Consider the following 14,951-nt stretch of genomic DNA (forward strand, 5'->3'; position numbering starts at 1 on the left):
ATAATATAGCAGGATAAATTTAATTTTTTTACCTTGATAACATATAAAAAAATGTTAAATGCCAGAAAAAGACAGCTTTAAAAGATTTATCTGGGGTTGCATTTCTTCTCAACTAAGGTCCTTAATACAAAATTGTGTGAGCTCACATAGCTTTTTTTTAATATCATACTGAATTCTTTCTGAGCTTTGACTGCAGTGGAAATTAGGGGACAACCTTAGTTCAAACCATTCTCTAGTAATGAGTATGTCAAGGATAGTCGATGTGTGTTTGTTGCATAGTCTGGTGATGGTGAGAAGATCTATGTAAATATATTCCCCAACACTATGTATCCTAATAGAAATGTAGCAGGTGTGTCACTTGGACTTAAGCATCAAGATGGCTATAAAATGAGTTTCTATTTTTACCAGTTATAGAGGAACTGTTTTACAGATACAGCTGCTCAAGTGCGCTTTTGGATGGCAATACAGTTTCATGTACTGGCCATATCGGGACAAAAAACGGCTGTGGAAAAAAAGCCGTGTAGCATTTGATAATGTCAGCATCTGTTATCCCTGTCACTCACACAGTTGAAATGTTTGAGTTACAACTGTGTCAGCAGATGCCCAAAGTTCAACGTGTGCTCGGTTAAAATTGAACAGCTGATCTAAGTGATGGATGTGACATTTTAGAGTGACTGGGTATGTATTCTTAGAGATATGCTAACGTGAACTAGCAGGAAGCAATGTCAACATATAATTTTAACTTTTGTATCACTCTGAACTGTCATTTTGTGTCAGAATAACATTGCAATGTTATGCAAGGGAGAACACAGTATAATAAATTGTTACCAAAAACCTCTTGGATAAATTAAAGCCGTTAAAAAAATCTGTCCCATTTTATAGAAACTAAATCAATTGGTGCTGAGCGCAGGAACTCATCAGGAAAAGAGGAAAATGCTTAGCAATTAACCCCTCAGTGAAACTGCTAGTTATACCAAACTGCTTCTGTGAGCACGACTGAGTTTAGTGGCCTTGTTTTATTCAGAAAAGCTACTGCAATTTGATTTGTTTCCCACTATAAACCAGGTTTTAATTTAGATGTTAAGATACTGTAGCCTTCGTGTCAAAATATCTGCTCGTAAGAGAAATTGATTTAAAAAAAGTATTGAAACTTTGCTTTCTTAAGCAGGTAAGGTAATATTTCTGCTTGCATATATATATATTAATATGTAGTCTCAGGTGTTAAAAATATCAGGCTCGGATATTGTTAGCTGTTTGAGAATTATGTATTTAAAAATTAGTTCTCCATCTAAAAATTGTGTGTTGCCTTTGTTTATTTTTCTTGTTTGTTTTGCTTGGAGGTTTTTTCCTCACAGACATTTTAGTAAGCAAAGGGCTACAGTTAGAATCTTTAATCTGGGCCAAATGTGCGTATTTATCATGGACATATCCTATTTAATAACTGCTTTTAGAAGGCTGCTGTCATGAATAGAAATGGCTGAATTGATGAGTGGGGAGTTCTTTCCTCGCGTTTTCCCCTTGTTCCTGGATTTGATGTTGGGTATCTTTACCTAGGGATGGTATGCATCAGTGTATTTTAATTAATATCACTTTTAGAACTTGAAACTATTGTGGAACTATTTCTCATGTAGTTCTTAAAATTTTTTTTATGGCAAATTTTCTTAAATTTGGATTTAAAATAAATTCAGCTAATTTGAAAAGAGTATTTAAGATATCTTACCTTTTAGGCTGTAGTTGTCATTTGTGTTTTCATTTAGGAATCTGTCAATAGCTTTAATCCGCTGACTAGCAACTCTGGCCTAGAAATCTCTGTATTGTCACTTTCTGTGCATAAACCTGACACTGCACTTTGTATCGAAGAGCTCAGTGAGCATAATAAGTGCTGATTTGGAGAAAATGTTAACTTAAGTCTTATTAAATTGCAGAAGTTATACTCAGTTATTTTGGCTGTCATTTTTTGTAGATTACACTGGAATTTCTTAGCTGTTAATACTTGTCTCAGTTGCAACCTGTGGATTTAATGTTCTATGGTAGATGTAAATTTAAATACTACCATCTGAAGTACACAGAACAGACTGTGATTGCTGTAACAGTGGCTTGTTTTTATGAGATGCATTTTGATAACTAGGCTTTTAAGTTTAGTTTAAGATCTATGAAGTGAGGAGTACTGGTAATGATGAATTTTGCAGCTATGCTGCAGTCTTAATTGGTGCATTTCAAGGTTTCATTTCCAGCCCTGCTTTGAATTCTGTTTGCAACTAATATTCTGTTTATCAGCTGTTAACAATTCTTCCTACCCACTTTTATAGTCACTTAATTTAATGTTTTGTGATTTGTTACTAACAAGTATGAGTTATTTTGGCAATACCAGCTGACCCTTAGCAAGCCAATTTGTCACATGAATGTCATTCAAACAAGAGTTTGAACCTGTTTCTTCCAGCAGCTGTTTAGTTTCCTCTTACTGGTCGTTCCTTGCCTGCCAAAAATACATACTTCTTTACATTCCATAGCATTGTATGTTCATATGGGTACATAAAGAAGTATGTGCTCTGAGCAGGTACACACAGAGTTGCTTGACTGCCTGTCAGATGAACCTAAAAAGTATTTTGCTGCGTTTTCTTGCTGTCATTAGGTAAAACTGGCTAACAGTTCTTTGGAAGGACAACAGTTCTGATAAACTGATGGTAGAAAATAAACTTACTATGCTAACTGAACTTTGCAATGCAATTTACCTGCACAGTGTCTTAAAGCTGGGCATAGTTCATTATTTTGGGATGGCACTGATGTTAGAAGTGCTTTTCCATATTTTTGCAGCCTCTTCTCTTCTAAGTGACCGTGTTTAAGTAGAGAGTTGAATCGCTGATAGGTTTGCAATGTCTTTTCTTAGAATTCGTAGTTGTAGTCCACTGTAAAAACTTGAGCTTCCTCCCAGGTCTTTTAGCAAATTTTCATGCTGGGGTACAGTTTGCATCTGGTGTCCTGAAGGGAAGCATAGGCTGATATAAAATAGCAGTTATAAACTTATTTTCTTACCCCAAATCCCACTTCTATGCTTTTTGTATCCCATCCATTATTCTGCAATCTCTTTGCAGCTTTATCCTTATTTACACTGTATTTCAGAGTGATTTAAAAAACAAAACAAAACAAAAAATAAAGCAAAACAAACAAAAAAACCCACAAAAAGCCCAACCCAAACACAAAAGCACATGTCACCAGTGATCGTGCTTATCCTAAAGATGATGACATTGAATTAAGAAAACAACCTCTAACTGCTGTGACAGGATTTGGATTGTTAGGCCGAAGGTCACATGTGAAAACTAATACCTATTCAACACTTCTGCAAGCAGCTTTTCTCGTTTTTTAAAACTGGCACTCACCTGCTTCAGTCAAAGTCTTGTCCACCCTTGAAATATTTATGACAGCTAAAATAATTAACTAAAAAATTAATCCAAACCAAGCAAAAAAGCCTCATAGAAACAAAGCCCAAGTTTAACCCTGTTTTGTAAGATTTTGTGCGACTTGGTTTGGAGCACTGGTTAAATATTTGATGTGCAGTACAGCTTTGACTTCTGAAGGACTGTCAGATATAGCTTATGGTTGCTTAATCTGTATTTCAGGAGTTGGTTTGGGTTACAGTAATGAGTAAGCTTTGTCTGTATAGCATTATAAGGTGAATTTGAAATAAGCTGAACAATTAGTAACTGTAATAGTTGTAAGGAAAGCTGAGGGCAGAGGAAGTAAGAATTTCTGCAGCTCATGACAAAAACCTAGTGCAGCTGATAGAGAGCAAATCAGAGTGTAGCAGTAGCTAGCACAGTAGTACAAGGAGAATCAGCAATGCAGCATTAGAATCACAGCAGTCACATCCTAGTTTTTAAGTAGGCTGTTTTCATGTACGTCTGACATAAAGCACCTTGAAAATTTTGCCGAGACCTATTTGAGAACTCAGCATTGCACTACCACGCTGTTTATTAGGTTGTCTTTTTCAAGTTTGTACATTTTTAGTTGTGCATAGGAAGATAAGAATATATCTCACTGAAATGAACAACCAATTAATGGCATTGCAATTTACTAGTTTATCTTCTTTAAAAAGAATTCTACCTACTAAGCAAGTTGGGATTTGGTTTTTTTTTTGGTTTCTTCCTTTTTTTTTCTTTTTTTTTTTGCTATGAAATTTGGACTAGCAGTTGTTTTCTTTCAACCTGCTCTTTACACTACAAATGCTTGGTACTTTAGCACACTCAAAATTAAGCTGTTCCCAGAGTAGAGGGATTAATACAACAATTTAAAAAACAGTCTAGTAAATAAGATATACATGCAGAAAGTCATAGGCATCCTTTAAACGTGCAGAATAATGCAGGTCTCCTGATGTTCTGTTACCTGTAAGCTTAGTATCATGCAGCATTTGCAGTTGGAAGAGAGGTAATGACCTAGAGACACATCAGCAGCAGCCATCTCATCCTGAGTGCTCTCACTCTATTCGCTGAATCAGCTCTTCGTTACATGGGAGGGGGAGGCAAGGGGGGGCGAATGTCGGTGCATACAGTACCTCACCACCTTAAATAGATAAAACTTAAAAGAAAAAAAAAAAGGCATGAATATGAGTGCCTAATTGGCACCTTTTTCCTTTCTTTTGAATGCTAAAATATGGATGATGTTGTATAGAAATTATACCTTATGTCTGCTGGACTGAGAGTTAAGACTCCAAGGATAGATGCTAGGAAGCCAAGGGAAGGTGAACTTAGCCCACTGTCAGATGAAGATAATCACAGGCAAAAAGAAAAATAAAAACCCAACAAAAGACCAAAACCAAGCCCCCAAAAGTTGGAGTTCCTTCCAAAAAAAAAAAATTAGAAAAAGGCACCAAAAAAATAGCGATCGTCTCCCCCCTCCCCCGGCAAATATTGGTTTCTTCTAGTTCCTTAGATATTGCACTGCATCTTTTCTTGCTTGAGGTTATGTTTCCAGGCTTAACTGTAGGCAGGTCTGTGTTGAAGCTACTTTCCATCTTCAGAGGTCAAGTCTGCTCGCGAGGTCAGGGCTCCCGCACACACACTACAGAAGTCACCAACCGTATTTCCCACTTAGAGGGCACGAGCAAAACTGTTACGGCTTTATAGGCAGCTAAGCATTTGAAACATGCACTCCCAGGCAAACAGGCTCTCTTGTGCCTCTCTCTTCCCTGACCATATTTAGTCAACCATTGCAAAAAATAGTCTCTCAGCTGTCGATTGTCGATCCGGCAGCGAAGGGAGCCTCTATCCGGCTCTCTGCCTATTGATTGTGCAGCCTGCACTTCCACCGCCGCTTAGCCATTTGTCCCCAGGTTTTTTTAGCACTGCCAAATAAAGCTCTCTCTCATGTTTCCAGTTAGATTTCCCAGGTTTTCACTGAGCTTGCGCTGCTACTAGTAAACCCTGATGAGGTTGTCACTATACTTAGAAACGTTTGGGGCGGGAGGGGGGGGAGGAGTGGGAGAGGGAAAAAAAAAGGCAGCCCTGCTAGTAACAAGGCAGGGACTTCACGCAGATATAGAACAATAAATATCCTGCGCTGCCATGGCAGGTTGTGTAACCTGGTTTCTTGATCACTGAAAAATGCCGGGACTAACGTGGCGATTAACCCAAGGTCTGAGCAGCCTCAGTCCAAGTTTTCAATTGCAAATCATACAGTTATTTTATAAATAAGAAGTCAGTGCCCATTTGTAGCCCTGCATTTCCATATTCAAATCAAGTTAGAAATTATTTTTAAAAAGTTTAATTAGTAAATTCATATCATTCCATACCATTACGTTTAATAATGCCATAGTATTTTGTTCCTAATGCTTATCCATAGAATTGCATCTAAAGAAAATAAATGCATGTATAAATTAGGTGCTGCTGTTCTTTAAAAAAACTGAATCATTTTAGAAGAAAAGAAAAAAAGAAGAAATCAAGGGAACAGCTCATTGCATTAATCTTTCATGTTTACAAAATTGGCTCATGGCAAGACTAATAACTGCACATTCAAAATATGAAGAGAGATTTTCATATTCATGGGGAGTATATGCAATGTTTTTATTTTTAAAATGAATAACTGAAATTTAGCATTTAAATACAACAGTTGGGAACGCAAATACTTCAAGACTTTGTATTTTGCAGACAAAATCTTTGCTTGGGAGCAAGAAGGATGAAAAAGGTGAAAATATGTCAATCTAAAATGAAACAAACTTATTAAATTAAGATACCATTCAATTAATATTGATGTAATTAGTAGTTGCAAAGTTCAGTATGGTAGGGTAGAGAGTGAATTGCAAAGTCCTGAGCAGGCCAGCATATTGGATTTATACTTCCCTTGGTGCTGCTTTTTGTGTTAATTTTGTCCTGTGCTTGGTCACTGCTTACCCTGTAACTTCTGTTGCTTTCTGGTTGAAGTCACATTTTTGCTTTTCTCTTTGTTTGCATAATTATAGCTGAAGACAAAGTGTTGTGCAATACATTCTTGTGAATTCCATGTAAATGTATATACCTCATTGTTTCTTTGTTTACATGTATATTGAAACTGATTTTTCAAAAGCAAGAGATGCTTGAATATCTGAGAAGCAAAAAGAAGGAAACAGCCTGCCTTCTTAAACTTTTACTAACTAGACCATTGGTCAGATAGGAATTCTATCTGCAACTCTCAATTCAAGGTACAGTGTGCTCAGTAGTACCAGTCTAAGGTAATAATCTCTTCCTGTTGCTTGTTCCTGAGAGATAGAAACTTCCTTCTTCATCCTTCCAGTGGTTCTCTGTACTGCACAGTGAGTATGCTGTGAATCAGATCAGGGAGCTGATTTGGCTTGGAGTTGTGTGCTGACGTGCACTTACGATCTTATGGTTGCCAAAAATAGTGCTGTCCTGCTCCTGTGTTACTTCTTGCACTATGTTGGTACTTTGGCTTCACAGTGAGCAGGCTTGGAGTACTATTCCAGATGAGAAATAATCCAGCAGAAAGGGATGACCTTTCAGATGCTGTGTTGGGACCCCTTTTTGTGGGAGCTTTTTTAGAGCGGAAGTGGTAGTCAACAGGACAAGAAAGGGATTTAGTAAAATGTGTTTTTTCTTCAGTTATGTTGTAAAATGTCAGACTACTCAGTCTTGAAAGAAAACTTTGCCATGGAAGCTATCTTTAAATCTGAATTGTTCCTTCAACTATTTGAGGCTCTAACAGGAGACAGGTGAATGGGTTCAGCTGAGCCAGGGTTAGGAGTCTGGAGAGGAGTATGTGGAGGTGGTGCATGTGTATGTGGAGAATACTTCAAGTTAGGATTACTGTAAAATACATTATGAAACCATGTCATACTGAGACAGTGAAAACCTAAGTTGAGGGAGGAGAATGGCATGAAAGTAGAAAAACCTGTAATAGAAAGTGCAGTGAATCATTACAACCTCTGGTGATAGGATTGCTGATAAGTTTATGCTGATCTAAGACTTTGCTTCTGGAAAGGGCGGTGTGCCCTCCCTGCAGCTCTGGCTATGTCATTCCCTTACTGCTATTGCTTCTAGTGATCATGAAGTTGCAGGGTAGGTTGGATTATCTCATTGATCTGTCTGAAAGCAAACTTGCCAAATCAGGAGTCTGGCAGGTTGTTTCAGTTGCTAGAAAATGATGTGTCTGTACGGCCAACATAATGCAGGAACTGAAGTGCAGGGAAAAAAGTGGGATTGTAGCAATTTAAGTTAAATGTGCTTATGCAGATTGTGGAGTAGCCTTTCTAATTTTTTCTGCCTAAGTATTTGTTTCTATAAAACCTTAACAAACAAACTCTGAAAGGCTAAACAAACAAATCCACCCTACCACAATCCCACAAGCCTTCAACCTTCTTCATTTGCCTCATTCTGCAGTCAAATTGCAGTTGTTGGCAGAGAATCTTCTCTAGTTTTTGTTCATGTTGTTTTAAAACAGGGTGCAAGGATGTTTTTGCAGTTAAGACTACTAAATCTGGAATTTTTTTTTACAATGAAGCGTTGGCCTCATCTTGTTTACAAGTACTTTTATCTTGTAGATTTTCCAAATAGATGTTATTGTATGTTACATTCTCAGATAGTACTGATGAGCATCTGCAAAAACTCTGTGAGCAAAGTGCTGCATAAAACCCAACATTTTATATGTAGGTTGATAATGAATGATACACCATATGCTAACTTTTCATCATAAGAATAAATTTTTGTGTATGTCTAATGTTGGTAACTGGTGTTGAAACAAGTGCTCTGTGTGGCTGAAAGTTAATTAGTGTATTGTTCAGATCTGTGCCATATCTTATATTGCAAATACACAGTTCATACTGCTGAATTTCCATGGCAAGGGCTGGAATGAGATGATCTGTAAGGTCTCTTCTAATCCAAGTGATTCTGTGGTCCTATATATGTTAAGCTGTGGTTCCAGACTCTCTAAAAACCTGAAACAGAAGAAAAAAAAAGTACTACTTAATGGGGCAAGATCAAATAAAGACGCATGCAACAGCAGCATTTGCTGTAACTCTTCTGCATCTCAAATTAAATGTAGCACCATATTAGTGGATGTTCCTTTGACCAAATCACTTGTAACTATTGGAGTCTGGGCTGTCATTTTATGGGGATGAATTGGGCAGTATAAGGCAGTGTACCTCCAACAGCTGCACCTGGGAGAGCAGCAGATACCTCTGTCTCAGCCCCTTATGCACACATGAGCTTTCTGTGTCCTTTTTGACTGAGCACGTGTTTAGCGCCTAGAGAAGAAGCAATAGTTTGCTTATCCCTATTAAAGCTTTGCAGGTAACTCCCTCAACAATTCTCACTGGAGTTTTTATCTTCTTGTTCCATTAGAAATGTTCAGAAGTTGCAAATGGGCATCCAGGTAAAAAAGGCCCAAAATCTTTTTATGAGCTTCCCACTAAGCTGAAAATACTGCAGACCAATAAATACCAAAGCTTGCCTATTACAAATGTTTTTATTGATGATGCTTTAGTAATAATGTACAAATAGCATAGTGATGGTATAAGTTCAGTGTTTCAATTAAGAGTTTTAAGCATTTCATCAGTAGTCTTTGCAGCTCCTCAGCCAGCCATATAATCTGTTACAGTTGAATACACTGAAGATGATAGTTTGAAAAGTTTTCTTCAGGTGTTTTCATGATCAGGGTTACTAATAGATTATTTCTTGATCTTTGCAGTACAACTACAGTGAAAGCAGTCTGTGGTTTGTTCAATGAATACAAGATAAAAGCCAGTCTTCACATCTATTTGTGGTCTTCAAAACAGAGCAATACAACCCAGCATCTTCTGTAATACTTCATGAGGGAGAGTGAATCATGAATTATGTGTAATTGGCAACATGAATTCTCTAATTTGACTTTTTATGATGCATGCCTGTTCCAGTGAGTGCTGCTCTGAATGGTAGCCACTTAGCTGTCAAAATTTTGGCAGGAGCTCTAGAAAATCCTGTAAAAATTGAAAGAAACTACCTCTCATCTAATGAGGAGGAGGATGCAGCCACTGAGCTGAATTTATCATTGTAGCATATTAATATCTTGCAGAATTTTAAGGTGCATGAAACAGTCCTTCTAGCCTGCTGTCCCATAATATAGCATGGTCTGAAAGAGAGATATAGTCTTTTTCTGAATAAAAAGAAACAACTGAGTAGTGGTTCCTGACCCTTCAGTGATTTGCTGTGAACAGTAAGATAAAAATCTATTCCATGCAGATGCTATTTATTTTGGTGGTCCTTCTGCTTTTCCAGTAAGACCAATGTATCTTAAAAGCATTCAGAAGTGTAGCAGACATCTCATTTCTCTGAAAGCAAGATATCTCCAAGTATTTTTCAGTCAAACTTCAGATAAGAATTTTTCTGGTGTAAGACATCAAACTAAAGATTTGAAAGAGGATCTGGTAAGGATAGCATTCACATACTAAGATGAGTGATTTTTCTTCACAGCACACAAAATGCTGAGTCAGTTGGTTTCTTATTTTTGTTTCAAAGATGAGGTGTATTAAAGAAATGTCAGTAGTATTTCTGAAGTACATTTGCATATTGAGAAATCTGATAAAGTGTGTCAATGGACTTCAAATTTTGTTTATCTATAGAATTGGCAATTTTCTTATTTCCTTACTGAAAAAAAGGATATAAAATATCATTGAGTTGGTTTGGACAGTTTCTTGTTTGGTGACTAGAGCTACTTTGGAGACCTGCTGGCTGTAATTAGTGTTGATGCCCTTCCACAGTGTTCCTCAAGTTGTAGTTGCAATTTTAAGAAAAATTTCTTGTTGGTCTTTTTTGTTTGTTTGTTTTGTTAGGTTATTGTTGCTCCACCTTTTCCTCATTGCTCATAGTCATATTGCTTCTGTCAGTCATAGGGAATTTTCAGGAATTTTTTATTGTGTTTTTAGACTATCCACAGTAAATAAGAACTTTATGGGGTCTTTAGAAGCACTGAGCCTGGCAGGTGAAGATAAAGAGCTTACATGACATGATGCCCTGTGGGAAGCCACTGTAGAAGGCTTGTTGTGCTGTTGGGACTGTGTGCTTTGAATCAGCCCAGCATTCTGAAGAGCTGGTGTGGTGGTGTGCCCAGATACTAAGCAAACCATAGTGCCCCAGGCATGCTCCCCTAAAGCAGCTAAACACAGTTCTGATGGTCCCAAGATTTGTAGATATGGCATCTTTGCATTACAAAATTAGCATCTTTTGCATTACAAAATAGACTATGTTTATCAGTGCAACTTTATACTGGTTTATTTTGCCACATTTCATAAAGCTTTGGTAACTTGAGTTTTATTAAATTATATCACTAATTTTGAAAAATCCTGCGTAAGTGAATCTCCCAAAGAATTAATGTTGCCATTGTTTGGGTTTTTTTTTTCTGAAGTATTCTAGTCTTTTCTTCCTAGCACGTGAGAGAGCTGTAGAAGGTGTTATGAATAGAAACTGAGCAATGGCTCACTATGAGCAATGTACAGTCTGTTAAGTGTTGTTGTCTTGTATTGCTGTGTTATAAGTGGTTTGGACTGTGAGGAAGTGAGAAGCAATCTGCCAGGAAAACAAATAATCCTAAGAGGCTGAGAATGGCTTCTATCCACTCTGAGGAGGACAAACATCCAGAGCTGCCTGGCTATGGGTGCTTCACGTAGCAGTTGGTTTCCTGTGGGTTTGTATGACCTTGTGGCTAGAAACTGCAGTTGGTTACTTGGGATTCCTATAGACACTCTGATTCTGGGGACAAAAAAGTGTCACTTAAAATGCCATTCTGGCAGCTGCAGCATAGGTGTGAAACCAGGGGTTTGTGTTGTGCACTCAGTAGCAGGAGAGCATGGAGATGCTTGTTAATCAGAGTCTTTTATGGGAGCATTTGAGCAGAGAGTAGGAAGGAATGCACTTCCTTACTGTTACTTCACAGACTTCCCTACTTTCAAGGAAGGCCTATTAGGGTGATCTGTGCCCAGACGCAACTTTTGGGGGGTTTTTTATAAGGAGCTCGTTGGCTTGTTCTAAAAGAGAGCTTAGGAGTGAATACTACTTCACCTCAGTGTGGATGTTCAAGGAAACATATGATTGGAATGAACTGGGAGCTCAGTTCTTACTTGATGGGGCAGTCATTCATACCTTATGAGGATATTTTTAAGTAAAAGCGGAGAGGTTCAATTAATGAGGCTTTTTCTGAGGATTATTGAGATCCCACATTTTTGATACCAGAGCACTTGAAGAACTGTAATTTAGATACATTATCTGCCTTGCAATGCGCTGTGTGACTAGTGCTTCCACTTGCATTAGCAAGGATTACTTGGATTTTAAAAATTTGAATTTTGTGCAGAAGCCGTGTTTCTCCTGTAGATATCATATTCCTTCAACAGTAGGGAAACATCAGATGACAGAAGAGGTTTCTTGGCACAGGATTGTAGCAGTTTCTGGTTTTGTGTTTGTCTTTAAGGAACTGTCATAAGGGAGCTGCATATGCTGTTTATAAAGATAAGACAATAAGGGGTTTAAGTTTGGTAACTTATGTATTCCAAAAGCTAAGTGAAGACATGTAAGCTTACGAAAACCATATTTCTCAGAGAATACAAGATTGAGCAATTTGTTTATCTAGCATTGTGTTGTTAATACCCTTAACTGAAGGTTAACTTTGGATTTTATGGATTTTAGTCCGCTTTAATACAAGTCAAGTTGCTTTTCCCCACCCTATTCCCTGACTACCAGACACTGCCATGGTATGTTATAGTCAGCCATTATACGTTAAGAAAATATCCCACTAGTTCTCACTTAACAATTTCAGCACCTATTTTGTCTGTGCTTAAGAGATCTTCCTCCATTTTCTTTCCTAGAAACTGAGTTTTAACTGTTACAGACAATGGCATCAGTTTATAAAGGGATGATTTTAAAGAAATCTAATATAGATTAGTGGAACTTGGTCATTAAATACTGAAGTAAAGGATGCTATAAGGATTTTGAGGAAGAATATTCTTTTCTCTACATTTCAGAGATTGTTTGAATGCTTCTTTAATGTAATTTTTACTGCTGGATAGCATTCTTCTAAAAAACAAACCTGATCCTCACACTGTTCCAGGCATTGTATGGTTTGTTTGTGTGCTTTAATGAGAGGGAAATGAACATGCAGTTATTCTGCTTTGGAATTGTTGGTATAGCTTTTCACCCACTCTCTCTGTTTGAAAAAAGATGAAAATTGTTTTAGCCACTAGTACGTAGTTCTGAGAATTAATGTTGTTCACTGTTGTCACTCAGCATACGTTGTAGGGGTGTTTATGCCATCTCTGCTTATGTTTTTCAGCGCAATGCGTGTGTTGTTGTCCAAGTTACCACGACCATGGATTGTTGATGAGAAAAAAGATGATGGTTACACAGCCTTACATCTGGCAGCTCTTAATAATCATGTGGAAGTGGCTGAACTTTTGGTGCATCAGGTAGGACTTTTCTCAGGAGGATTTAAATGTCATGCTTTGGTTAACCATCTGATGTGAAAATAGTTGGCTGCTTTACGCCTGCAGTCGCAATGCAGAAGCAGTGGAGGAGGGAAGGACGTGTTGAGCTCTAAAGGTCAAATTTGCCTTTGAGATTGTTACAATGGCCTAATGGTGCAGAGGGACTGAAAAATTGGATACCTAGTTTCATTCAACAGATCAACATCTGTACAGTGAATAATTGAAGTTTTCAATCACTTTTGTTCTCAAATCCCCTAACTAGGAATTGTATTCAGGGTCATAGTCAGTGTCCTAATGGACTGCCTTGTCTGTAGATGAGTTGCTGGGGTGATAATGCTCTAATGTTTTGAATATCTTGCAGGGCAATGCTAACCTGGATATCCAGAATGTTAACCAGCAAACTGCTCTTCATCTTGCTGTTGAACGACAGCATACGCAAATTGTTAGGGTAAGTATCTTATTTGCAGTGAGCCATATGGTTAATGGCATTTGGCTAAAGCTGAAGGTGGCTGTTAAAATATGAATACTTCATGAACGTTCAGAAAATTATTTGACAACATATAGTCACTGCATGTTTGTTTGATTGGATTTTGTTTCATTCAGAAGCCTGCCAACTTGCACAGAAGGTCAGTCAGCAATATGAACACTGCTTGAAGCATGCTAAATTTTTGTACATGTACATTATGGTTTCCTCTGTGTGGTTGCCAATTCCAGCATCCCTTCTTGTTTAGTAAGGAAGAATATGTTCAGCTGTTACTTGTGGTGAATCTTGTGGTGCTGTTAGGGGATCTTCAAATAGCATTTCTGATGCCTCCTGCTGTATGAGTAATTGTTCTTGCTCATAGCTTTTGCAAATTATAACACGAAACATCTTTTCGGACCTTAACTCCTTTTCAGTCTCTGAGTGTTTGACATTCTATGCTCTTAGCTTGGGAGACCTATAAGCAGTGAACAGTAGTGCCCTATTGGTGAAAAGAAATCCTGGTTTTTTGCTTGCATGATTGCAAAAGTGAATGCTTCAACTTAACAAAGCTTTGTTGCTAGCACAGGAGGAAGTGCAATGAGTCTGGCATAGCTTGCTGTTTCTGGCCTGTGTGCACAGTCATACAGGACCTGTGTGACTGTTTGCCTTGCTGCTGTGGGATTTTGAGGCTCGGAGAGAGCACTCACTGCTCTCAGAGTGTCAGAGTGAATACATCAACCTGGCCTTGGCCTTTGATGTATTTTTTTTGTTTTTTTATGGAGTCATCTTGTATGGAAAACTGTCTCTTTTTCAGGCCTAGACAGAATTGTTCCCCTATGCAGACCTGCATTCTGTTAAGTGTTATTTAGCCATAAGGTTTCTCCCTCTCTGCGGGCTGATGGGTGTGATCCCGTTACAGTGAAACATGTGATAGGGCCCTATATCTGGAACTGCTTGCTACCAGAAGAATGGTTTCCTAGAGTCAGTGCCACTTGCATCCTGTAAGCTATTTGGCAGCTGTGTTTGGTGAACTCTTGTGCCCTTCTGGAATTTACACGGTACCTGGGAATACAATATTGATGTAGCAGATGAGAGGAAGGTAGGCACGTAGATGAACTAGCATGTGTGTTTCACTGACATGCTTATATCTGAGAATGTTTAAGTGAATGACCCTGTAGAGTATCCGTTTTTCAGAACTGGATTAACTTTTAAGAAGTCCTAAAATAGCTCATGTAGCCATGCAAAGAACATGTTGGCTCCATATTCCAAAACTAATTCCTATTGGATAGCTTCCAGGGCTGGGTTTGTACCCTCAGGCATTTGTGGAATAGTGGTCAAAGGTAGCACAGTTCTTTTAAAAGTCCTACTGCCATGACAAAGGGCAATGGTTTGCTTTTTTTTTTAAAGAATTGTTTTTAAACTTCTGCAAAAACTCTGAAAATCTGTGGTAGTCAAGGATTCCAGGAGAAACTCAAAGCAGTAAAGAGCTAGTGGTAGACACAAGATATGAATATGAGAAAAGAAATTGGTCCAGAGTAAATCCATTTAGAGAGTGTA

General features: G+C 38.0%; 1 protein-coding gene across 3 annotated transcripts in view; it reads left to right on the forward strand.

Moving 5' to 3' along the window:
- The window catches only part of MIB1 (MIB E3 ubiquitin protein ligase 1), a 77,427-nt gene that overhangs the window by 38,923 nt on the left and 23,553 nt on the right, over positions 1-14,951 (forward strand). For all 3 annotated transcript variants that reach the window (XM_064705963.1, XM_064705964.1, XM_064705965.1), the window contains exons 13-14: positions 12,781-12,913; positions 13,293-13,379. In XM_064705963.1, the coding sequence (XP_064562033.1) occupies positions 12,781-12,913; positions 13,293-13,379 (220 nt within the window). The remainder of the gene's footprint in view (positions 1-12,780; positions 12,914-13,292; positions 13,380-14,951) is intronic.

The sequence above is a fragment of the Zonotrichia leucophrys genome, chromosome 2, assembly GCF_028769735.1.
Source record: "Zonotrichia leucophrys gambelii isolate GWCS_2022_RI chromosome 2, RI_Zleu_2.0, whole genome shotgun sequence".
Lineage (NCBI taxonomy): Eukaryota > Metazoa > Chordata > Aves > Passeriformes > Passerellidae > Zonotrichia > Zonotrichia leucophrys.